This window comes from Dromiciops gliroides, chromosome 5, assembly GCF_019393635.1.
Source record: "Dromiciops gliroides isolate mDroGli1 chromosome 5, mDroGli1.pri, whole genome shotgun sequence".
NCBI lineage: Eukaryota > Metazoa > Chordata > Mammalia > Microbiotheria > Microbiotheriidae > Dromiciops > Dromiciops gliroides.
This window is the reverse complement of record NC_057865.1, coordinates 192,235,787-192,262,755: the sequence shown is the minus strand read 5'-3', so window position 1 is coordinate 192,262,755 and position 26,969 is coordinate 192,235,787. Positions and strand designations below refer to the sequence as shown.

The 26,969-nt window shown below is 37.9% G+C and overlaps 1 protein-coding gene across 4 annotated transcripts in view; it reads left to right on the top strand.

Moving 5' to 3' along the window:
* The window catches only part of LOC122728221 (activating transcription factor 7 interacting protein), a 140,247-nt gene extending 116,853 nt beyond the window's left edge, over window positions 1-23,394 (top strand). For all 4 annotated transcript variants that reach the window (XM_043966544.1, XM_043966546.1, XM_043966545.1 and 1 more), the window contains exons 11-15: window positions 2,127-2,205; window positions 7,669-7,827; window positions 9,821-10,009; window positions 11,730-11,842; window positions 17,939-23,394. In XM_043966544.1, coding sequence (XP_043822479.1) covers window positions 2,127-2,205; window positions 7,669-7,827; window positions 9,821-10,009; window positions 11,730-11,842; window positions 17,939-18,355 — 957 coding nt within the window. In that variant the 3' untranslated portion in view covers window positions 18,356-23,394. The remainder of the gene's footprint in view (window positions 1-2,126; window positions 2,206-7,668; window positions 7,828-9,820; window positions 10,010-11,729; window positions 11,843-17,938) is intronic.
* The last annotated feature ends 3,575 nt before the right edge of the window (window positions 23,395-26,969 follow it).

Here is a 26,969-nt window from a genome sequence, read left to right as displayed (position 1 = left end):
GAATACAGGGGGAGACAGACTTTTATACATTAAAACCAGTTAATGAAATAAGACCAATTAATTAAAAGGAAACAATTAACCAGGATACAAAATTGGGTAATCTGATTTTTAATTGGAAGAAAGATTAGGGACTTTGCAAGTTGGGAAGGGGAGAGTATATACAGGAAAAGAGATGTCCCACATCCCCCAATTGTCTGTAATCAGTCAAAGGAACATGGAAACACTAAGGGATTAACCATTACAGGGCCAGTTTTCACACAAGATGTATGGGTAACTAGAGAGGTCTAATTGTAAGAAAACTCCTTTCATCAGTCTCTGGATATGACTGGGTTTCTGGTCAGCATAAATGAGGCCTCTGGTTAAGCATCCCTAAGCAGCAGGTAGAAATGATCCATCTTCCCAGCCATGCAAGCTTAGGTTCAATCAATGCAATAAGGTTTTCTCCCAATTCCCACAATTGAATACAGTTTCCTCAGAAGACAGAAATTGGACTAGACCCATAATTGAATAGAAAGGGAACTGAGCTAGCTCCAAAATTGAGTCACAAGATGGGAGTCAGTTCTGGATCACTCAGTTCCCCCCCAATTAACTACTTGCTTTCCTAATCCCCTCACAGATAATATTTTCAGTCTTCTAAAGCAAGAACTAATTTCTACATGTTAAGTATTTGACATGGTTCTAGTAAAAATAAAATGTCTACTTTTTTCCCCTAACAACCCTAGTGAAAGACTCAATCCAAATCCATTAGCAGTTCAGTAATATTTTACATTGCCTGATATTCTTTAAAGTAATGAGAAAATTGAGCAAATCAAAATATGTAAAAATGGTTATAAAAAAAAGTTGATTCAAATTGGACTAAAATTTGTGATTTTTTTTACAGAGTAATGATATGCTATTACATCTTTAAATTATTGCCTTAAGTTCTTCTCATAATTACATAATTACTCAATATTTTAACATTCTTTTTTTTTTTTTTAAGTGAGGCAATTGGGGTTAAGTGACTTGCCCAGGGTCACACAGCTAGTAAGTATTAAGTTTCTGTGGCCAGATTTGAACTCAGGTCCTCCTGACTCCAGGGCCTATGCTCTATCCACTGTGCCACCTAGCTGCCCCTATTTTAATCATTCTTAATAGTTTTTTTCTACCAATTTTCTAAGCTTGGAAACAGTTAAAGAATCCTTCACAGAAATTGTTGTGTTTTCGTTTTTGAATTTTGAAGTCTGATTTAGAGAGAGAGAGAATTGAATAGTACTAAGGGAAGTGAAGAGGATTATATTAAAATTCTTCTTACTAATCTTCAACCTAGTGATAGGAATTGCTATTGAATAAGCATCTGTGTCTTCATATGAATCTGCCCTTCTAACCAATACCTTAACTTATGATTTGCAGACCTTTTAAAATCACTTGTTAATACTAGGTCCTCAGACTTTTCCCCTGTTCATTTACAGAAATTATCTGGTCCATCAAGGGGTGAAATTAATTTGGGGACAGGAAAAGAACATTAAAATTATAATTGTCAGTGTATATTAAAATGAATCAGTGATAAATTTTGAACCTTAAAGTAAGCTTCCTGAGTTAAATTCCATTAGAAAGTTGATTGCTATAATTACCTCAGAATTACCATAGTATGAATTTCTGGGTGTTTAAGAGAAAACATGTCTTTGCATGTTTGTTTGGCTTTTTTTCACTAGCCTTTCCTTATGAATAAGATTTTCAAAAATTAAAATACTGTATATTGTTAATTCATTCTTCCATCCTTCAGTTTTTTCTGAGTAGGACATTCATAATAAGCACTGTAACAATATATTTCTGTGTGGTTCATACACTTATTCTCATTGATTTACCCTTTCTGCAATTATCAATATATAATCCATCTTCACTGTCCTTCCTTTTCTTCAGACATCGTCTTAAGTTGTATAATTTATTTCAAGGTCTGGAAAATGCCTACTACTCCTTACTCCTCAGTGCCTCATCACAGCATCCGCCACCTTCCATTTAGTAACTAATCTAGACTTTTCCAACTCCCCTCCCCCTTTTGCTTCAGCCCAGTATTCCCTTTCCTCCCTTTCCTCTTCTTTCATGTCTCCCCAGTTGCCTTTGCAAAATGCAGAAGTTTTGTCTTTCAGAGTGGAAAAGCCACAGGCAGTGATTCAGGAGGTGTCATTGATCTCACACTGGATGACGAGGAAGTTGGTACTTCACAAAGTAAGTCAAAGAAGTTCCACTTTTTAGAGAGTGTTTCACTTCAGTAATGAATTAATATAGTCTATGGGCATATGTCTTGGAAATCTTTCATTTCAAAATTTTACATAATGAATGTGCTCTTGTTGGTGTTCTTAAAACCATTTACCCAAAAGGGTTGTGATTCTTGGCTTTTTGGCCACTGCCAGTTTAGTTATAAAAATGTTATATTGTAAATGAGTTAACTTATATGTGTGCCACCAAAATACTTGACTCTACACATGTATATTAACAGTTTACATTAAAAAACTTTTTATCTTTAGCATATCAGGATTATTAGGTATTGTAAAGTATCAATATCTGCTTAATTCTTTGTTTTTTTTCCTTAAGAAAGACTAACTTATTTGTCAGTTTAGCTATTCATTGAAAAGTAGTTGTTCAAAAGAGAAAACTTGTATTTGCTGACTTTTCAAACGGTTCTTCTGTGCAGTTTTTTTTCTCTGATGGAAGAATGGAATTCCTTGCTATATGATGCATGAAGCTTAAATTGTGTCATAAATTTTGACTGTTTTAGCAGTTGGCAAGGTAAAATATGTGTTATTTAAAATCCATAAGACCAGAGCTTAACAGACAAAACTTAATAAATAGAATAGGCAAGAAGTGAAGAACATAAAGATAAATTGTAGTGGAATCTTCCTTTCCATTTGACAGTTGTGTGCATATAAATATTCACCTAACAACTGTGGAGAGCGAAAGATAAAATGACTGAGAAAACAAAGGTTCACTCTTCTGAGCATAACATTTATTTAGCAGTGTATAAATTTACCAAACCAATTGCCTAACAGATTGGGACCAGGCCATCCTCAGCTTTGGCACTGGACCCTGAATACAGGGGGAGACAGACTTTTATACATTAAAACCAGTTAATGAAATAAGACTAATTAATTAAAAGGAAACAATTAACCAGGATACAAAATTGGGCAATCTGATTTTTAATTGGAAGAAAGATTAGGGACTTTGCAAGTTGGGAAGGGGAGAGCATATAGGTGCAGTTCCCTGAAATCAGGAAAAGAGATATCCCATGTCCCCCAATTGTCTGTAATCAGTCAAAGGAACATGGAAACACTAAGGGATTAACCATTACAGGGCCAGTTTTCACACAAGATATATGGGTAACTAGAGAGGTCTAATTGTAGAAAAACTCCTTTCATCAGTCTCTGGATATGACTGGGTTTCTGGTCAGCATAAATGAGGCCTCTGGTTAAGCATCCCTAAGCAGCAGGTAGAAATGATCCATCTTCCCAGCCATGCAAGCTTAGGTTCAATCAATGCAATAAAGTTTTCTCCCAATTCCCACAATTGAATACAGTTTCCTCAGAAGACAGAAATTGGACTAGACCCATAATTGAATAGAAAGGGAACTGAGCTAGCTCCAAAATTGAGTCACAAGATGGAGTCAGTTCTGGATCACTCAGTTCCCCCCAATTAACTACTCCTTTTCCTAATCCTCTCAGTTCCCTCACAACCCAATTCAACAAGCATTAATTAAGTGCCTTATATGTGTTAAGCATTTAGGATATGATATAAAGGCAAAATAACAATTAGCTTAACTTCATGAATTTTATGCTCAGTACTAGATTTATGCCTAAAGACAACATGTAACTTCATATTCAAGCTTTCCCAGTAACCTTATAGCATCACTGTGTAAAAATTGGGCATTCAAATTCATCTACTATTCATTATTATTCCCTGAGTTTAGCACACTCCCACCACCTGTTACTCTCCCTATTCTTGTGTTACTTAATCACTAGCTACATAATAAGCTACCTACTAAAATTGGGTACCTAAATAAACTTTACCTCCCATTCTCTCATCTTTATCTTCCCCAACCCTATCTTCCACCCATATCCCACCTCAAATATTTCTTCTTTCTTCTTCGGCAATGAGGGTTAAGTGACTTGCCCAGGGTCACACAGCTAGTAAATGTCAAGTGTCTGAGGCCAGATTTGAACTCAGGTCCTCCTGAATCCAGGGCTAGTGCTTTATCTACTGTGCCACCTAGCTTCCCTAAAATCTTTCTTTCTCTTCCACTGTGCCTTCTGGAAATCCCATTTCAGAATAAATAAACTTCCTTTCATTATGGACCTTTTTCATCTACTCATCTTAATCTTTCATTTGTTATTCCTTTCATCTACATGTACTGAGACCATGCTATCCCCATGTGACATTGCATCTTCCTCTTTTCTCTCACACCCCACCTCCCTTCCATATATTGGGCCTGGAAGGTCAGAATACTCCTTCTTCCCCACTGCCACTTCCAGACTCTCCTTTTGCAGGTGTTTCATCCCTCCTTTGAAATTTATGTTATTTAAATTTTTCACCCAGTGTAGCTGTGCAGCACCTTGTTTATGATGTCTGGTGTTAAACTGATATGTATTGACCATGTTATTCTGCCTCCTTTCTTAAAGAGTTCAGTACCTTGTCTTTCATTTTTTTCTGAATTCTGTCCCTTATCTGGAATACATATTGATGCTTCCTCAGAAACCCCCTTAACCTTTCAGTTTTATCAGTCCCTTCAAATCCATACCCTACTCTTTCACTTCACCTAGAGGCAACTAAGTAGCACAGTGGATAGAGTACTAGACCTCAAGGCAGGAAGAACTTAAAGTCTGGCCTCAGAAACTTACTATTGTTACCCTGGGCAAGTAACCTCACTTTGCCTCAGTTTCTTCACCTGTAAAGTCAGGAAAATAATAGCATCTACTTCACAGGGTTGTGAGGATCAAATGAGATGGTACCTATAAAGCACTAAGCACAGTGCCTGAATATACTGGGCATTTGATAAATGCTTCCTCCTTTCCTATTCACACGCAGGGGCTTGTGAATCTTATCATTCATTATCCATTAATGTTCCATTTAATTGATGAAAAAATGATATTCCTCTATTATTCCAGCTCTCCCTGGAGAGCTTAACCCTCTTAATCCTTCCAACCCTCAGTACTTTCTCAAGCAATTACCTCTGCTCTGGCTTTAATTTTCTCCCTTCTGAACCTCAACCCTGTAGTTAATAATTCAATTCGACATTGTCCTTTACTCCTAAATTTCTCACCCCCTGTTCTATGACTGCTTATTACTTGTCACACTCTGTCCTTGGATTACTCCTTCCTGTTTGCCTCCTCTGCACTAAAGTGCTGCCTAACAGAGCTGGAGGAAATTATGGGATCATACTGACTGGGTAACACTACAAATTGGATTATCTGCCATCAACTGGGCCTCCCATGCAGTAGTCTAGTCTTTATCTTTCCCACTATCCCCCACTGATGACCTGTCTACAGAAGCTATTCCAAACCTTCTAGCCTCAGGCCTCCCATACATTCTCTTGATTTTACCCTCTCAGCTGAAGCCCTAAACTCTTTTCCTTACTAAGTAAATTGAAACCATTCACCATGAAGGCCCTCTTCATCTCAGAATTCCTTAACATCATCTTCTCTTCATTCCTTCCTTTTCTTCAGTCTCTGATAATGAGGTAGACTTTCTTCTTGCCTAAGCCAACCTGTCTATATGTGCCCTTGATCCCATCCCCTCATGTCTTCTCCAGCAGACTGAATCCTCAATCATCTACCATCTCTCTCAAATATTCAACCTCTTCCCTTTCTACGAGATTCCCCCATTTCTGTTGAAGGCAGTGTTTTTCCTTCGCTGTTCTCACCCTGTGTTTCCATTCGCTTCCCAAATCTTGCCATATCTTTCCATTTCTATCTCCACAAATTCTCATATTGAACTTCATCTCTGTTTCACATAGCCACCACCTCAATTCTGACCTCACCACCTCTTAAAGTAGTTGCCATAATACTTTTTGTTTTTTCTGTCTCAGGCCCCTCCCTGTTCCAGTCAGTCCTCCTCTCCATAGCTACCCAAATGATTTTCCTTGAGTGCAACTCTGCTCCTTCCTCTTACTTCTAGTACCATACGTTGTATCATCATCATCAATCCATCTCCATCATCATCCATCAAACCTCATCTTCATCAATTAATCCTCCTCATCATCAATCAGTCCTCAATCAATTTTCTAAAATCCTATATAAATCTGCCCAAACTGGCCGACTTGCCTGCTTGTTCATTACTTCAATTCTCATATTCCATAGTATCTCTCCCAGTTGAATATTAGCACTTTGAGGGTAGGGATTGTTTCACTTTTTGTATTTGTGTGCCCACTGCCTAACAACACAAAAACAAGAAAACCTCGATTAAATTTCATGTACTGGGACAGAGCAAATAATTCTGGACATTACTTCAAATTATACCACATAGCTTGTGCTATATTTAGCTATAGGCTTGGGCCCTTCTTTCTGGGGCAGACAGATGATTACTGGAAAAGTTGGCTACCTCATTACAGGTATGTACCTTAAGAAAATGATTGATAAAGAAATTTTGAACCAGTGACAATTAACAATTAAGCCTAAGCATGAACATTGGAGGGGTTGCAGTGTTCACTTCCGTTTAATTCAACACATTTGCCAACTGCCAGGCATGTAGGATACAAGGTTACAAACAAAAGCAGTTCTTGCCCTCAAAGAGCTTACTTACTTTACTAAAGGATATCAAGCATTCACCGATAAGAGAGAAACACTACCAATTGAGCAAAGGGGATTAGTAAAGGCTTTAGTAGCATCTGAACTTGGTCCTTGCAGGAAAGTAAGAGGTGCAAGTGAGGATGCATTGCATTCTAGATATGAGGCATAATGTGCAAAGATATGGAGATAGGAGAGGAATTATTGAGGTCAGGAAATGTCTACTAGGCCAGGCTAGCAGAACATTTGATCACTTGAAGGAAGAGTAAAATAAAATGTCTGGAAATAGCCAGGTTGTGAAAAATGTTCAAAGTGTAGGCTGAGTTTTGTAGAGGAAATACAGAACCACTGACAATCTTGAGTAAGAGACTGAAGTTATCAAATCTGTGCCTTCACAGCTGTTTAGAGCATATTTTGGAGAATGGAGAGACTTTAAGGGGGAATAGAAAGATTTCACAGTATTCTAGGTAAGAGATTATAAGGACCAGATAGGGTAGGTTTTTGGATATAATTGGCAAGATTTAGCATCTCATTTTGAAGCTCAAAACCCTTGGGAAAACCATTAGCAACTCCTAGAAATGTTCATTTCATTTGTTAAAAGAGGAATTTCTAGACATATTTAAGTCAAAGCGAAGTTGTTACAATCACCATAATAATTTTGATTCTTGACTTGAATCTGAAGATATAGAATTTACCCTTAAACCTAAATGGAACTGTAGATTTTATTTGTTTTAATCACGTCACAGCTCAGTTTTCAATTAAGTGGAAGTGGTAATAGTTATATTTTCCTACTTGTGATTTGAAAGCAATAGTTGACCTCTCAGAGTAATTATTAGATCCTCATTACTTGAATAGGAGAAATTACTTACCTTGTCCCTATCTTCTGTTTTTCTGACAGTATATAATCTTTCATTAGCAGATCCCAAAAAACTAAATCACACACCTGTATCCGCAATGAGTCAACCTGCTCAGCCTCTTCCTCGCCCATTACAACCCTTGCAGCCTGCCCCTTTGCAGCAGGCTGGGGTGCCAACAAGCGGGCCATCCCAAACAACCATACACCTACTGCCTACAGGTAGGATTTCTTAGTAGCTTTACTGACTGTAAATCGGATGAAATAAAATCTAGGAGTTTGTTTTTTGTTTTGAGGGAATTTTAAGTCATCTTGGAGGGATGTGACTTATGGGGAATAACAAAACGTTGAAAAGAATGAGGTAATTCAGTATTATACTTGATTAATATGTATCTTTGGGGAAGTAATAAACTGATCTTGGTGCTTTACTTTTCACAGAGGAGGTGTTCACTAGTGCCAAATACACTCCATCTTGAGAAACCTTTAATCAGGATTTTGAGGTCTTTACCCCCAGAATTGAATGAAAGCCAGCCAAGAAGGAAACATTTCCTTTGGAACCTGCCACAGTAGATTGTGTGCTGACATGAGATTTTTTTAAACTTGAGTTTTTATCAACTTTTATGTCTTTAAAACATTACCTTCATTTCTAAATATGTCTTCCTTACTCTCCCATTAAAACCAGAAATAAAAACAAAGAATAAAGAGAGGGATAGAAAAGCAGTTCAGTAAAACTAAGCAACATATCAAATAAATCTGTGTATTGACTGTGGTACCCATAGTCCCTCAGCTCTGCAGGTAAGGGAGAGTGGTTCATCTTCTGGAGGTTCACTCTCATTTTTGGTTGTCAGCACCAACATATAGAATGTGACTTTTAAAACAGTTTCTGCTGCCCCCCTATTTGATTAAGTATGAAATGACTTCCACCGCTGATCCAATCTAATCCTTCCAATATTTTCACAGTTCACTAAACTAATATTAACTTGTGAAAATGTGATGGTAATGATATATTTTGTAGGATATATACTAAATTACTTGTTGAAAAATCAGCTATTAGTTTTTCCTGACAATTCTAAATTATGAAATAAGCTATATGTAATGAATGCATTTACTTTTGTCAGGCAAGAGAATGATCTCTTAAATTCACTTGTAGCTCAGTGTTTCTGTTTTGCATTTAAATACTGGAATAAGTTTAAATGGCATAACAGTTACTCAACCAAAACTGGGGGCAAGGACCTTGTGCTTGTTATGTTTGTATCTCCTCTTTTGCCTATCAGAGTGCTTTACAACAGTAGGTGCATGCTTTAATTAATGATCAAATGAATGATTATTTTCATGTAACAGGTTCTGCTGAAATAGAAAAAAATTCTGAGGTTTCTTGCTAATGGATCTTAGCTGCTTTACTTTTCATTATCTGTCAGTTTTTATTGAATTTAAGCCTTTTTAGCTTCTTACTCCTTCTTTTGCTATTGGAGTTAGTGATCATGAGGGAATAACATAGTGAAGAGGTAGAAGAAAGAGGGATGTGTTATTAGTGAGAGTAAGAGATCCTGCAGAGCTGTCATTGAAATAGTGAAATGGAGAAGAAGCAGAGAGGTTAAAAAAAAGGAGAAAAGGTTGTAGTGGTTATGTGTCTTGGGCTTTGGGACAGGAAATAAAAATCTGCTTGTTGAAAATAAAAGGTAAACTAAGGTAGCAAAGAGAAGGGAAGTCAACCATATCTTTTTTTAAACTTGGTTAGTGTAGGGATCAAGACTGCTGGTTATTGAGTCCTTGATGAAGAACCTAAATCTATCATGGTAGGAAACAAGCCTTCATGGACCTTTCCTACCAATAGTTACTCATTCAACTGTTAAATGAGAGTTGTCTATTTCCCTTCTCCCTTTATGTTGTCCTGTGTTTTTCCTTCTTCCAAAATGGAGACTAGGGAAGATACTGAGCTTGGAATTTCTTTGTGACACAACAGCATAAAATACAATATAAAAGTATTTTATGAATTTTAGTTAACTCAGACATTCTTACATTATGTGCCTTGTTTTAAGTATTTGACATTTATCAAATTAATCTGTGATCTCATTTTAATGCTATTAATTTTCATACCAAGAATGTTGACTTTTATTCTGTTTATACCAAGGTATAAAAGTTGTCTTCATTTAATAGTAAAACCTTTCGTTTGTTTATTGAATGCTTGTTAATGTCTTTTTCCATTTTCCATCAGCACCAACCACCGTGAATGTAACACACCGGCCAGTGACTCAGGCTACTACAAGACTCCCTGTTCCAAGAATTCCTACTAATCACCAAGTGGTTTATACCACTCTTCCTGCACCACCAGCCCAAGCTCCAGTAAGAGGAGCAGTTTTGCAGAGCTCTACTGTACCTGTACGACAGGTCAACCCTCCAAATGGTAAGGGGCACTATTGAAAATGGTTACAGAGACTTCACTGATATTGAAGAAAGAAGAACCTCTTTAGAAATGAAACAGCAAAATTGCCACCAGTTTTATTTTTAAAGACCAATAAAATTTCATTTTCATTTCAACAGGGAACTAAACTACAGAAAACTTGGTCTTTTACTTTATTTCCCTGTTTGTCTTGTCTTTCACTTGGTTTGGGATTAACTGATTTGTGATATGTTTATTTATTTATTTTTTTTTTAAGTGAGGCAATTGGGGTTAAGTGACTTGCCCAGGGTCACACAGCTAGTAAGTGTTAAGTGTTTGAGGTCGGATTTGAACTCAGGTACTCCTGACTCTAGGGCTGGTGCTCTATCCACTGCACCACCTAGCTGTCCCAATTTGTGATGTTAATTCAACCACAAAACCAAAATTTAAGTGTCCATTATTTATCCTAAAAATATATTTGTTCATACATGACTCTACTGTCAGAGATCATTCTTACTAAAAGTAAGTATCTTTTCTTTCTCCACGTTCACAAAAGAAGATGCACAGTTATGGTGGGTAGGAGGCAGTCTCTGATGAGATATGGGATGTTCTTCAGTTTCAGGAGAGGAATAGTAAATGAGAAGGAAGGAGAGAGAGAAAAAGACTTGGGTAGCCATATTATATTTTAAGATTTAATTGAGGGGCAGCCAGGTGGCACAGTGGATAGAGCACTGGCCCTGGATTCAGCAGTACCTGAGTTCAAATCTGGCCACAGACACTTGACACTTACTAGCTGTGTGACCCTGGGCAAGTCAGTTAACCCCCATTGCCCTGCCCCCCCCCCCCCCAAAAAAAAAGATTTAATTGAAAAAAGAAACAAGAATCAGCTAGCCTAAGGAAAGGTTTAGGACTGCTTCACAAGGTTAAGCTTTCTCTAACTAAATATTAAGGAAATTCTCCTTACGTTTTCATTTCTTCCTCCCCTTTTCTTTATTTTTGTTTTGCAATGGATAGGAAATGAAGGGTCATGTGTTTATGATTGGTGGGTGAGACATTGCTTTAGGATTAAAACTATTATACAAACAAAGAAACATAAGACCTCAGATTGGAAGGGGCTTCATAAACCATCTAGCCAGTTCATACCTGAACAAGAATCCATCCCCTTCTACTTGACACAGCTAGTAAGTGTCAAGTGTCTGAGGCCATGTTTGAACTCAGATCCTCCTGAATCCAGGGCCGGTGCTTTATCCACTGCGCCACCTAGCTGCCCCTAGCACTAAATATTTTGAAAGCTATTATATGGAAGAATAATTGGATTTGTTCTTGGCCCCAGAGTACAGAACTAACCAGAGATGGCTAGAAATTATAAAAGGGCAGGTTTAGGCTTAATGTGAGAAAAAAGTGAAATGGACTGCTTTATGAGGTCGTTGTGCCTTCCTTTTCACTATAAGTCTTTAAATGAAAGCTGGATAACCACTCGTCAGATGTGATGTAGAAGGACTCTTTTTCAAGTATAGATTTAAGTACAAGACCTCCCTAAGTTAATTTTTAGCCCTTATGATTCTGTTAATCTGTAACAAATCAAAGCATTCTCACCCTCATTCTTTTCTCTGGCTTTTAAAACTGTTTGACAAATTAAAATTTAAAATGATTCATTGGCTTCACATTTAATCAGTTCTTTAATTAAAGTTTCACTGTACTTAGAATAGATTGGTGATTATGCACTTTTTCTTTCTTTTTGTAGGGGTTACAGTGCGAGTGCCTCAAGCAGCCACATACGTTGTAAATAATGGACTAACCCTTGGATCAACAGGGCCTCAGCTAACAGTACATCACCGACCCCCACAGGTGCATCCTGTAAGTAACTTCTTGGCATTACTAGACCATTAACTATACAAGTGCTGCACAAAACATTTGCTCTTTAGACCGTTATATTGAAGCATATATGAAGCATACTGTGCCTCAAATCTAGTTGTAACTTATTGGAACCATTTTTTTTTTCCCAATGGGTATTGAACTGTGTAAAGTACCTGTTAAATATATAGAGAATAAATATAAAGAGAATAAATACAAGATACAGGTTTGGGGAGGGAGGATGCTAGCTTAGCCAAGGGAAGACCAGGAAAGACTTGATGTAGAAGTTGGTGCTTGAACTGTCTCTCTTTTTTTTTTTTTTTTTTTTTTGGTGAGGCAGTTGGGGTTAAGTGACTAGCCCAGGGTCACACAGCTAGTAAGTGTAAAGTGTCTGAGGCCAGATTTGAACTCAGGTCCTCCTGACTCCAGGGCCGGTGCTCTATCCACTGCGCCACCTAGCTGCCCCATGAACTGTGTGAAAAGAAGGATTCTTTGAATAGAGTGCATCCCTGTCATGGGGGTTGGGAGAGAGTTGGCCAATGCAAAGGTCTAAAGACAGATGAGTCCTGTGTGTGAAGCTGTACCTTAGCATGTGAGAAGAGAAAGAAAGAATGAAGAACGAGGCTAAAAAGGGTCAGGTTGAGAAGAGCTTGATTTTATATTTGATCCTACAGGCAATAGGTTGCAACTTGGTCAGATTCTGGGCTTAAGGAAAATCGCTTCGCTAGTTGTATGGAGGCTTAACTAGACTTGGAGAGAGAGGGATGTGAGAAAGGTAGACCAGTAAGCTAAACAAGAGGTAATGAGAGTTTGAGCTTAACTGTGAGAGACGTTTCTGCAGCTGAGTGAATACGTGGGGTCTGGTAGAGGAAGGAATAAAATGGCATCTAGGTTAATAATCTTGGTGACTAGAAGAATGATGGTGCTGTTAACAGGACATAGGGAAGTTTAGGAGAGTAGAGCATTTAGAAAGAAAGATCTGTGAGTCATTGCATGAAGATTATAGTTAATCCCAGTGGAACTGATGAGTAACTATGCAGAAACAAGATATATACAGGATACATTAGAGCTAATCAGCAAAAGGAAGGCACTAGCATTAAGTGGGATCATTAAAAGCTTCTAGAAGAATATAAGATTTTAGGTAGGACGTGAAAAATTCCAGGTATGGGAGATAAACCAGCAAAAATGCCCAGTCAGGAAAGGGAATGTCTTACGCAAAAAATGGCAAGTGTCACTAGGTAGTAGACTTCATGGAGAGGAGAAGTAAGGTATAGGTAGCCTGAAGAGTAGGGGAGGGGCACAATTATGAAGGCCTTTAAAAATCAGAAGATTTTATATTTGATCCTGGAAGTGGTAGGAAGACACTTGAGTTTATTGGGGAGTGAAGGGGGGAGTAGTGACATTGGTCAGACTAGTCCATATTAAGAAGATTACTGTGATAGCTGAGTAGACTTTAGTATGGAGAAACTTGGGATAGACAGAGCCACCAACAGACTATTGCAGTAATCTAGGCATGAGGTGATGAGGGCTGGCACCAGGGTGGTGGTAGTGTCAGAGAAGAGAAGGAAGTGTTTATTAAGAGAGGTCTTAGAAAGGCAGAATTGATAAGACTTGATAACTGATAGAGAAGGGATTTTTTCAGGAATGGGAAAGACTTTTAGGCTTGTTTGAAGGCAGTAGGTAAGGAACCAGTATATAGGGGAAATTTGGAGATTCCAAAGAGAAAAGAGGGTGGGGATTAAGGTTACAACCTGCTGGAGAAAACAAGAAACAAAGAGATCAAGTGCTTGTGTAGAGGGATTGACCTTAGCAAGAAGAGCTACCTGAGACTAGGGGCAAAAGAGGAGAGAATGAGGGATGATTTCAAAGGGTTTGAGGATGAAAGAAAGAGAAGAGGGGAATACTCTCAGTATGCTCAGTAAATTAAGAGGTGTGAGATTCTTACCTGAGACAGCAGGGAACAAGAATGTGTAGGAAGTTGGAGGGAGGGAAGAGATGGTTTGGAAAAGACTTTCTGCTGTAGTGAAGACCCTGCTGAAGTTGTATAACATGACTTTATAATTATCCAATTAAGCACAGCTGTGTATCCTCTTCCATCTTTATTTTATAGAGTTTTTTATTCTAAGAATGATTCCTGGTCCTGCATCACTTAAAGAAATAATGTCTGGGGGCAGCTAGGTGGTATAGTGGATATAGCACCGGCCCTGGAGTCAGGAGTACCTGGGTTCAAATCTGGCCTCAGACAATTAACACTTACTAGCTGTGTGACCCTGGGCAAGTCACTTAACCCCAATTGCCTCACTTAAAAAAAAAAAAAGAAAGAATGTCTGGTTCTCCTTAATTCCTTCATCATTCTTACATAGCACTGTGGTATGAAATCCATGAACTGTGGAACTGTACTCTAGATTCAAAGGTTCTAGGTTCAAATCCCAGCTCCAATTTCATATTTTACGGATGAAAACTCAGCCTAAGGAGATGAGTAACTTGTTCAAGGTTACCTGTTATAAGTATTATAAGTGGGATTTTAACCTAGGACCTTTGAATCTACAGTAGGGCTTCATTTTAAGTCATCTATGAACTTTGATGGGGGGAAAAAAATCTTTATTTCATTACAGTTGTTTTCCTTTGTCATGATTCCTGTGCTTTTTATTTTGTGCATTTGAAAACATTATTCTGATAAGGGATGCATAAGATCCACCATACTAGACCTGCCAAAGTGGTTCATGTCTCAGAATCCAGATTATCCCTTGCTCTCGACATCTTTCCACTTGTATAAGTCTACCTATAGGAAACCATATTTCAGGAAAAAGAAATGAGAGATGCCAAAGACTACACAGAAACCTCATGCCTTTATGTCATGAAAACAGCTCAATCCCTAACTATTTTAATGAGTTATCTTAGCAATAAGAAATGAGTAGTGGACATCAGAGATGACATCAATACTGAAGACAATATTTTTACTTAAGAGCTTAGCTTCTAAAAAACCATCGTTCCAACAAGAAGCCCAAAAGCAACCTAGTCAGCAAACATTAGACTTCTTTTGACCATGTAAACAGAAACATTGGAAGGTAAAACCAGTTTTTAAAAAGGTTGGTAAGAGACTCAACTAAACAAAGTCATCTCGAGTGTGAAAGGATGAAAAGGGAAGGATACCTAATACAAGAAAAATAGGGAAAAGTTCTATAAAAAATTGTCATTAACAACCTTTTTTCACCATCAAAGGTAGTGAGACTATTACTGCCTGTTGGATCCTAACATCACAGTACAAGATATGTTTTTAGAAGAGGCAAAAATGACACTACAAAGGATAGGAAGAGCAGACAAATTAGACCAAGTGTATAGAAAGGACATCTGTGCTGGAGAAGAAAGAATTATACTTGAGGGATTAATTTGCAAGTATCTAAAGAAGATGATTTCACGAGTTGGGAGGAAAGTGTGCAGACAGTTTTAAATCCACCCCCTTCCCCCCCAAAAAAATGGTAAAACATCAACTATCTAAAAACGGTAAAGACTTATTTGCACACTTTTCCTAAATCTTTACAAAAATCTTATATTCAAGGTGAGGGCATCTTTGATGAGGCTGTTTGGGACCAAGCAGATTTTTAACAGTGGATCACATCTTTACCATTTCAGTTGGCTGAAAGATATAGAGAATATAAGACCCCATTGTTGATTAAGCATCATATTCATTAGAGCAAAATGCTTCCATAAAGATTCTTTTTGGGGCAGCTAGGTGGCGCAGTGGATAAAGCACTAGCCCTGGATTCAGGAGGACCTGAGTTCAAATCTGGCCTCAGACACTTGACACTTACCAGTTGTGTGACTCTGGACAAGTCACTTAACCCTCATTGCCCCACCCACCCCACCCCACCCCCCCCAAAAAAAAAGGAAAGAAAGATTTGAGGTGGGATATGGGTGGGAGATAGGGTTGAGGAAGATAAAGATGAGAGAATGGGAGGTGGGGATTAAGTAGAATTTATTTAGGTACCCAGTTTTATTAGGTAGCCAGTGATTAAATAACACAAGAATAGGGAGAGTAACAGGTAGTGGGAGTGTGCTAAATTCAGGGAATAATAATGAATAGTAGATGAATTTGAATGCCCAATCTTTACATAGTGATTCTATAAGGTTACTGGGAAAGCTTGAATATGAAGTTACATGTTGTCTTTAGGCATAAATCTAGTACTGAGTGTAAAATTCATGAATATAGGCTAATTGTTATTTTGCCCCTCCCCCCAAAAAAGATTCTTTTCTGATAAGATGCCTTTCATCCATACATCAAAATAATCTATTCCTAAAAATCATGATAGCAGAATGACCATATTAAAAAATTATGATTATAAACATCATACAAGGCATAAAACAAGGAGATGTATGCTTACTGAAGGAGTCCACTGTTGAGATGAAGGATCGAGTACAAAGTCCAAGTTGAAGAGGGTTTCTCTGTATATGGTCAACTCTTTTAGTTGCTGCTGTTTTGAATGACAATGTGCCAGCTATATCAAGTCCCTGAACATTACAGAGACCCATAAAAGAAATTTGTAACCACTTAAAAGTGATCAGAGCCTGACCATACAAGAAAGACTTAAGTAGTTAAAGAATTTCTATTGCCCAGATTATGATATGAATTTGGAAGGAAATCGGTGATTGTCCATCAGTACAAGAGTTTCACAGGAAAACCAGGCCTGCGTTGTGATCTACATTGTTGGAGAGAATTCCTAAATGGGTGAGATCAGAGGTCCAATAGAAAGCTAAAGACTTGAAATCCCCAATCTTTTTTTTAAAAACCAGTACTATAAGGACTATTAGGAATCAGTATAACCAAGTTCATAAGTTGTCTGAACTTTTGAGGCACTCCCATTAAATTAAATTTCCTATCAGTTTTCTCTACCCATTCTTTACCCTCTACATAATAATTATGGGACTCAGTTCTTTTGGTTCTGCTCTTTAAAAATGTTTTTGGTAATTTTAGTCTTCCTATTTCCCTTTCTACCTCATGCTTGTTCATTGTCATGGTATTATAGTATTCCATATCCATTTGTTTTTAAAACAATGAAACATCACTTCAATGTTTTCTAAGAATTTCTCAATGTGTCTCTCAATGGCTTGTTTCCTGCAACAATGAACAAATTAGTAGTTTATCTGTAAAACAATTAGACATTTCCTACTGGTGGCAATAGTAATATTGGGCATGAAATTGTGGACCCCCAAATTTTCAGAAGTGTAGAGGTATTCCTTAAAATTCAGTTATTAAAACTGTTCACCATGAACAAAGGACACCAGTATTCTGAGAGACAAAAAAATGGCTGAGTCTTGAGAAACAATAATAATAAATTAAAATAACAATTCAAGGGGCAATAGAAAAATATATGTTAGGAATAAATAGGGGGCAGCTAGGTGGCGCAGTGGATAAAGCACTTGGCCCTGGATTCAGGAGGATCTGAGTTCAAATATGGACTCAGACACTTGACACTTACTAGCTATGTGACCCTGGGCAAGTCACAACCCTCATTGCCCTGACACCACCACCACCACCACCCCACCCCACCCCCCCAAAAAAATAAACAAACAAAAAGGACAGGAATAAATAAGCCACAAATTATCAGTGATGACACATATGATAAAAGTGGAGAAAAAGACTAATCATCTATATACACACACCCCTATATCAGATTACCTGCTGTCTAGGGGAGGGAGGGAGAAAAATTGGAAATTGGAAATCTTATGAAAACAAATGTTGAAAACTATGTCTAAATGTAACTGGAAAATAATAAAATACTTTTATTAAAAAAAAAAAAGATTAGAGCTGCAAGAGTGGGCCCTCCTTGTTTTACAGATGAGCATTTTGAAGCCCAGTGATGTTAAGTGACTTGCCTATGGTCGCTAAGGTGTCAGAGGCAGTGTTTTAACCCAAGTCTTCTGACTCCAGAATGAGGGTTCTTTCTGCTGTAATTACGCTGCCTCTAAAGTGGGACTAGATAGACCACCTTGGACCAGTTGATCTCTAAGCTCCATTCCAGCTCCAAAAATACAAACTGGAGTCTTTTCTTTGGTCATTGCAAACTCTAATCTTGTCTCCTCCTTTCTTTTGTCTTTTAGGAGCCATCTCGCCCCGTGCACCCAGCACCCCTACCAGAAGCCCCTCAGCCACAGCGTCTGCCCCCAGAAGCTGCCAGTACCTCCCTTCCTCAGAAGCCACACTTGAAGTTAGCTCGGGTACAAAGCCAGAATGGCATTGTGCTGTCATGGAGTGTCCTGGAAGTAGACCGTAGCTGTGCCAGCGTGGATAGCTACCACCTTTATGCTTACCATGAGGATCCCAGTGCCACAATGCCATCACAGTGGAAGAAAATTGGGGAGGTAAAAGCACTTCCTCTGCCTATGGCATGTACTCTCACTCAGTTTGTATCTGGCAGCAAATACTACTTTGCTGTCCGAGCCAAGGACATTTATGGACGTTTTGGACCTTTCTGTGATCCCCAGTCAACGGATGTGATCTCTTCCCAGAGCAGTTAAACACTCGGAGCCTTTACATCTGTCTCTTTTAAGAGTTCCTTTTTTTTTTTTTTTTTTTGGTCTTGTTTTTAATCTTGTGCATGATAGCCACTGTAAAATCCACATTCTGCAAGATTTCTTGGACAGATGTGTGTAATACACTACATACATTTATATCCAGAAGTAAAATAAACTCTCAGTCCACAAAGCAAGAACTATTTTCCTGGACCATTTCAGGCTTCAGGATTTTGAAATATAAATGTGCACCTTCCTTTTAGTTTTGAGATTTGGAGGACATTTTGTGTGTTTTAGAGTGTGAGTGTGAGAGAATGTGCGTGCGTGCGTGTGTGTGTGTGTGTGTGTGTTTCTTTCCTGTTTGTTTGATTTGTTGCAGCAGTTTCTCCTCTTTACATCCTCAGATTTACCTCTGTTCCAGTATAGAGTGTAAAGGTCAAGGAGAAAATAGCATGAACAGTTAGGATTTTGCTTCTTAATGAGGGTGGGTTCATACTTTGCACTACATAACTGAAGCTAAACATAACCCAAAGAAACAATCAAACAAAAAGCACACACCAACTAATTTTCCAGTAGGCTAATTCAAACATAGAAATAGATTTTTTCATATCTTTCTTAACTTGGGTCCCTTTCCTAGTCTCTGCCTAAGGTTTGACTGGGGGGGGAGAAATCTTTTTCTTCTGAACTATTCACTCTGAGCTGAGGATATGTTCTCAAAATGCAAACATATTAGTGAAGGAAGAGGACATTAATTCTGGTCAGTTTTAGTGAGGAACATAGTAAAGATAAAGACTCTCCAGCTTGAATCTGAGAACATCTCTAGGATATTTAATATCTACTTCAGTTACAGTCCCCCTCTTCCCTTCCTGTCTCTCCTACTAATTCTTTTAAATTTATTTTGTGCCTTAAAGATTAACTGTAAAAATAAACATGGCCATATCTCTATTGCTGTTTACTTTTTTCCCGTTTTGAGATTTTCATTTTATATCTCCTTTTTTTCCCCCTAACTTAAAAAAAAAAAATGTGTTGTATTTTTTTTTTCTTTCAGAAGGTTTTGGGGTTAGGGGAAACAAAATCTTAGGCTCTTTTATGATTCTTATCCCATGGCATCATTAATGAGAGAACATAGGTCTACTCAATTTGTGAATAAGCTGTCTTCTCTCTCCCTCCTTATAGTATATCCAAAATTTTTATTGCTGTTACCAGTTAAGCTGACTGCATGCACTGTGTGGACTGAAATTTTACCACGTTTTATTTAACATCCTTCAGACATCTTTTGGCATCAGCATTGCCTACTTGCAACAAAGATTAACAAGGCAATTCCAGCTTACCAATACCATAAATTTTTAATATTCTTGGTTTTAGGATAGCAAAACCATATCTAATAACTAAGACCCAAGGCAAAATTAACTTTATAAAACTTATTGTCTTACATAAAACTTAAACTTATTGTCTCAATGGTTTGAAGCGACCAGTGTGCTATTTTAAAATGGATCAAGTGGAGAATGGTTAAAATCTTTTCTCACATCATTCTTGTTGACCTATTCCAAGCAGTCATGCAAATAACTTCTTTTATCTTTTGATGGTGCCAAGATGATAGTTAGACCTGCCCTCATAAAATTTTACATACACTTTGGTGAGAATTAAAGGTGTATCTTTCTGTGTTGTTTTATTTAGCATACCTTTTATTTAAACTCATGGGAATCATAATTTAGCTTCAAGGGTTTCAGCCTTAGATCATGATTTGTTTGTTTTTTAAATGTCAACCATATTGGCATTCAACAGGTATTGGGAATATATATATATATGTTTGTGGGGATGGGAGGGTTGGAATAAGTTGGAAGAGGTAGGAGAGGGTTATTATAAAAGACTTGTGAATGGAGTCTGTGAAATAACTTTCTAAATTTGCTATGTTGGTGGCTTTATTCTTGCCATCTCATTTTCAAAAAATCTAATTCTGAGATTTATAACTTTCTTGAAGCATAAGAGGGAGCTAATTTTGCTCTCCTCTTGTCCTTTTTTGTATATCTTTGATGGTTTGTAGTTGGACCTGTAAGAAAATTATCTTCTGAGAGAGTTCACACTTCAGATTAATGTAGTGTCGTCTGTTAGTGTAAACAGTATAGGCTTGGTGCTGAACAAAGCCTTTCTAACTACTGATTGCCAATAATGTAATGCTCTGATGCCTTCCTTTCACTTTCAAGGAATAAGACTAAATGAGAATTAGGGCTGTAATAAAGCCAATTAATTGGTTCTTTTATTGTTTTTATAGTGAGTATGTGTAGAGCCAGTTCTTGCCAACTATGGGCCTTGTAGTCATTCTAGAACAATTTTAAGGGTGACAGTAAAGCAGTTGCCAGTGTCACACCACAGAACATTGGGGTAGAAATTTCATTTGAAAGAGATATCCTATTTTATATATGTATATAAACATATACATATTTCTACATGTATATACAAACATTTTTAACAATCAAAAAGACTTATGTTTTCATGGTGATTCCTGACTACAGCATGCCCATCTTTGACAATGTTCTTTATTGGCTTGTTTAATGGTTATGTGACACCCACCTATTTGCTGACTTTGCTAGAAAAAGGTATGTTTCCTAGAGGGATCAGTATGACTTCACATTCATTGGCACTAACATTTATGACAAAAGCCTGCCTAGTACAAAGACATAGAAGTCAGGTAGCAAAGCCATGCAAGCGAAATAGATTTCCTGATTTAACAGGTTTTCCCATTGTGTGTTTTGTCAAAGGAAAACAATTGGAAATCTCAACTAGTAATGCTGCAAATTACTTTATAAAATAGGGCAGAAAGAATACTCTGAGCTTTTTCTTGTTCCAAACAGTGGAAGGAAGTTGCAAAGAGAATTGCAATAACTTGGAGATGGCAGGTTATGGGGCTTTTAGTCCTTGTGCAGAACAATATTCAATATGTGTGATTTTATTGTTTTGGTTATTAATGGACTGATTACAAGTGTTTAGACATAACCAGTGCATTGCTAGTAGTACAACTGCAGCTAGCCCTCAAACCAGCACCCCTGTGGGGTCTGGAGGCAGCAGTTGATTGAATGTGTCAAAAGGGTTGAGGCTAAAACTTAAAGCACTTCTCATTCTTGGCTAGTCTCACTTTTGAGAGTTTGGGCTTTTGATGTAACTTTTGGGGAAAAGCTGAGATCACAAATAACTAGAAGTAGCCACTTTGAATAATTCTGCTCTGGTTAAGAGTTACACTCCATGATACATACCTCTCTTACTCCATGGTACCTTTCCACAGAGTATTATAAGCTGGATTTTCACATAATGGGAATGCAAGGTTGCTACATTTTTAGTATGGCAATATCTCCCTAAGTGTTGCCCTGTTGGAAATCTTGAGAATTTTAAGGATTTTAACTTGAAATGTAGTAAAAGTTTAGTTGACTTTTGAAGTGGCAGTGCTGTTTTTTTTTTTTTAATTTTGTACTTTGTCAAATTAACAGTTCACCCTGTTTTAAGTGTGATTATTCCTTTCAAAAAGTTTGTTCTTGCCAGTAAATATGTAAATGGAACATGGACTCCATCTATTCATGAATATAACTTTATCCCTCCTCCATTTCTCAATATGAAGAATACTGTGATATTTTTCTAAAAAACTTGTATTGTGGTGGAGTTGTGGCAAATAGTTTCCTCTCTTTTGGAAGCTAGCTGACTGTTCACTGGGAGTAACCCTTTCTTTTCCTCACTCATTTTTTTTCCCATTTTATGATAGCTGGTAATAAGTACCTCCTAAACCAAGGAACTTGAGATAATTTGCAATCTTAGGGTACCTATGACCTTATGCAAAGCTGCTCCAAAAGTGGCTTGATTGCTTTATACAATTTCCTCAATTCTATTAAGTGTTAACTTAGTTTTTTGGTTTTGTTTTTTAGTTTCTGTAATTTAAAATGGAAAAGGCAAATTATAGCAAGTCCTACCTACTACCATTTATGTAGTGTTAGTAGTACTGCATGATCTTTATAATGTGCTCATCATCTTTGGTCTCTGAAAGTTTTCCAGTACTGTACAAAATTGAGAAAAAAAAAAAAAGTAATGCCTGTGGTATCCTTCACCTTCTCTGCACACTGTGATCTTTACACAGAGTTACTGCAAATCTCCAAGTGTTCTCTTCCCAGCTTCCCTTCTCCTTGGGCCATTTCTATCACTATCTTGTGATTTTTCATTATGATGCAGATCTGTGTGTAAACCTAGTTTTGCTCTAATTCCCAGAATAACCATGTCCCAGTATTAGATAGATAATTGCTAATAACACTATCCAAAAGCAAGCTATGAACCTGCCTTCCTAAGTATTTACATTTAGGAAACTGTAAAGTCATTTTATCTTTTGGTGGGGTGTTGGGGTAAATACAAGTGTTGGCAACTTAAAGGAGTTCAGATGAGGTTGTTAACTATGACAGCCATATTTTTTGTTAATCAATATTCATCCCCTTGAGCCAGCAGGTGGGGAGTCTAAGTGCTACAAAAATGAACTCAAGAACAGAAATGAAATGTTTTATCTTGCTTTTCATTTTCAAATTATTTTGTCATTATCATGTTAAAATCAGTTTCTCCTTGTTTCTCTTTTGTTGTATATGTAGGCTGAGTACTCATTTTTTATATTTAAATGCTGTCTGGTTTTAAAGAGTTTTGTTTGTAAATAAAGTTTCTGGGCTACCATCCTACATTTGGGGATCTAGGCTTTAGTAATTTATCAGCCATTCAAAAACTAAATATAAGAATAAATACTTTGTAGGAAACTTGGAGCCTAATTTTGTTTTCCTTTTGGTTTGTTTTGTTTTGGTTTGGTTTTGGTTTTTTTGCAGCTGAAGGTGTAAATAATATAAGATAATGTAGGACCTACCCAAAGCCCATTGTAAATTGGGCTACTGCAAGCTGTCCCTATTTTTATTAGGTTTGGGGATTTTTTTGTTTTGTTTTTGTATGTTTGATAGATTAGTGTCTGTACAAGTGTTATCTGTAGTGGGGTTTTGTCCAACAAGCCTGAAATTTATACTTTGAAATAAACTACTGGGTTTTTAACATTGAGTCCTCTGTGATTGGTTCTGGTTGTCCTGGGCTGTTGAGTTGTTTGCTTTTGAAAATAATCACTTTATAAGGGTCATATTTGTTCAGTGGACTGTGCTCTGTTTACATTCTTCCCTGGTACAAGTAAGTAGCTCAGTAAGTACCTTTTGTCCACTGCATACCTTGATAATTTAAGAATTGATGCCCTCCTTCAGCCTTTAAGAAGTAATTGATAATAAAGACCAAAATGGTACAGAATGGCCACCTACCTACAGAAAGAAACCTAGCTGATAGTTCACACAGCCTCTTGATACATTGGAGTTCTCCATTACCCAATAATTCATCTTCTAGAAGGTCGCCCATGACAAATAGAATTAGTGTATGAATTCCAAATATGTTTCTAGGAAGTTTGTATGATTGGACAAATTTTAGTGAACAAGTAACTTTCAGCATCATACCAATTTGATCTTGTGTGATGATCTTTGTCCATGTGCTTCCACAAATCCTTGAACAGACCATGTGGTGTATGGAAGAACCACATATTCTAAGGAAAGGGGGACCTGGGTTCAGCTCCCATTAGATGTATGATCAAGGGTCTCTGAACCACTCTAAACTGCTTCAGTTCCTTCTTCTGTAGGGTGGACTCTAATATACCTTTGCATTCAGCTAATTAGATTCTTATGATAGGATCTCTAGCCTGTGATTGATTTCACTTGGTTGGAACGAGAATCCAATAACAGATGAAACATTTCATCAGCCTTAAAGGGTTTTGCTTTGATTTTCCTTAGAGTCCACATCCTAGAAGCCTTCCCCTAGTTTCACATTGTAAGTTAAGGATGCCAGTGTGTGGTCCATTTTTTGTCTCATCCCCAGCTAGACATAGTGTGGTACAGTGGAAAGGGCTGGCTCTCATGTCAAGGAAATGAACTGGCCACAAATGCTGCTTCTAATGCTTACTAACATTGGTAAGACACTTGGCCCCCTAGGGCCTTTGTTTCCTTATTCGTAAAACAAGGTTGGGCAAGATGTCCTCTGAGATCTCTTCTAGCCCCAAATCTATAATCCTGCAAATTTACCTTTCCAGTCACATATACCCTCTCAGGCCTTATCTCCCATGGAAGTCATACTTGGCAATGTGCCCCAGCCTACATAAGCCCACCATGTACTTTTCCACTGCTGTTTGATTTGCTCGTAATTATTCATGCATCAAGACATTCCATGATGGGGCCGCTAGGTGGCGCAGTAGATAAAGTACTGGCCCTGGATTCAGGAGAACCTGAGTTCAAATGTGGCTTCAGGCACTTGACACTAGTTCTATGACCCTGGGCAAGTCACTTAACTCTCAATGCCCCACAAAATTTTTTTTAAAAAGATGTTCCATGATTTGCAGCCATAGAACAACATTAGAAAAAATATTGGTGTTAAAGGGAGGGCCTTTTTGACACATATCATATCATTTCCCAAATGTGATCCAGCCTAGCCCCTCAGCTCTGAACCCAGCTCATTGTCTAACTATTAACACTTGTCAAAGATAAATATATGCATAGACACATATGTAAGGATAGGGACTGGACCTGTGACTGTGTGGACTGTATACTTATGTCTGTATATGTAGATACACACATACATACATATATACACATACATGTGTGCATATGCCCATTTACATGATGCACACATCTGTAAAGGGATCATTTCAAGTCCTGACTTCTGACATATACTAGCTATATTATATGACTGGGTCTATCAGTGAACTAGGACAGAGGTGTCCCAAAGCAAATAAAAATGTAATTGGGTAATATTTAACGAAACAAAAATGCAACAGAACATAGATTATCTTAATAAATGATTTCCTAAGTCAATATGTGCCTGGAAGGATCCTTCCTTACTTAGTTGCAAAGGGCAGCTAGGTGGCACAGTGGATAAAGCACCAGCCCTGGATTCAGGAGGACCTGAGTTCAAATCCAGCCTCTGACACTGGACACTTACTAGCTGTATGACCCTGGGCAAGTCACTTAACCCTCATTGCTCCCCCCCCAAACAAACAAACAAAACTTAGTTGCAGAGAAGGTGCTGACAAAGCTGAATTTGAAATTTCCTTACCTGGGAGTTCCTCATACCAGCAGTCATGAATCCCTATATCTATTTTTGAGAGAGATCTCCTTGTCTAAATGGCATTTGTCAGTAGGAACATTTGACAGAACCTTGCCATCACTCTCCTTTTTGAGGATTTGGGGATTCTTCAAAGGAAATTTTCTGACAGCATACTCCTCCATATTCCTTCTCTTATACCTCACTTGATCTTAACCATTGTTTACAGTGGACTCTATTAGTTACACCTTTTGTCAGTTGTGTGACCATACAGATCCGGCCTGGCGTAGAAAATCATCTGCAAATGCCTACCTGTATTCACTTTTTGTGATTTCATCAAAGCTATGCTCAATGCATGGATAGACCATGAATGTACACAAAACTAATCCAACTTCGAAAGATTGTTAGAGTGGCAAGAGATGGGCAAAGCTAGCAAATTCGAGTCTTTCTACTTTACACTCAACGTAGGAGTTCGTAATTGCCACGAATTCAGTCAGCAACTTGGCCTAAGTCCAAAACAGTCATTGTGAAGCCATCGAGATTTAAGGGAAATGGTTGTTGAAATGATTGTCTCTGGGTTTTGTTTGTTTGTTTGTTTTGTTTTTGGTGAGGCAATTGGGGTTAAGTAACTTGCCCACGGTCACACAACTAGTAAGTGTTAAGTGTCTGAGGCCGGATTTGAACTCAGGTCCTCCTGACTCCAGGGCTGGTGCTTTATCCACTGCGCCACCTAGCTGCCCCAGTGATTGTCTCTGTAGTCATATGTTCCACAGCCATCATCTAGAACACACAGGTTCCTAAAGTAATGGGAGTGTGACTACATCTATTTTTCCTTATGAAGAAGACTAAGAGGGGTCAGTGTTGCTCTCATCACCTCCATGGACCTCATCTTTGTTCCTATACCTCCCTCCCCTTCCTGATTACATAACCTTTTTCTACCTGCACTGACAGCCTACTTTAATTCCTTATAGCTAGATAGAGAGGGTAGAGTCCTTGACTTGAAATCAAGACCTGGGTTCAGAACCTGCCTCACACAGTATATACTGGCTGTAGGATCATTCTCTTTCCTCATCTGTAAATGGGCATGATAATGGGCACCTAGCTCCCTGGGCTAGTGAGGATTTGACAAGATAACATATATAAAGTGGCATAAAAGTGTGAGGCATTATCATCAAATAGTTTAGGTGACCCAATGGAATGAAAGTTCTGGCAGGTCCTAACAAGCTGAAAAAGTTCCAAATAATCAAACATTTATTAAGCCCCTACAGTATGCCAGGCACCATGCTAAATGCTGAAGATACTTGCAGACTTTTGTATAAAAGAGGCAAAAGACTGTCCCTGCCCTAAAGGAGCTTCCAATCTAACGGGTGTGGGAGGGGGGTGGCAGAGAAACATATACAAAGCAAGTTACGCATGGGATAAATAGATAATGAGCAGAAGGAAGGCACTAGAATTAGGAGTGGTTGGGGAATCTTTTTGTAGAAGG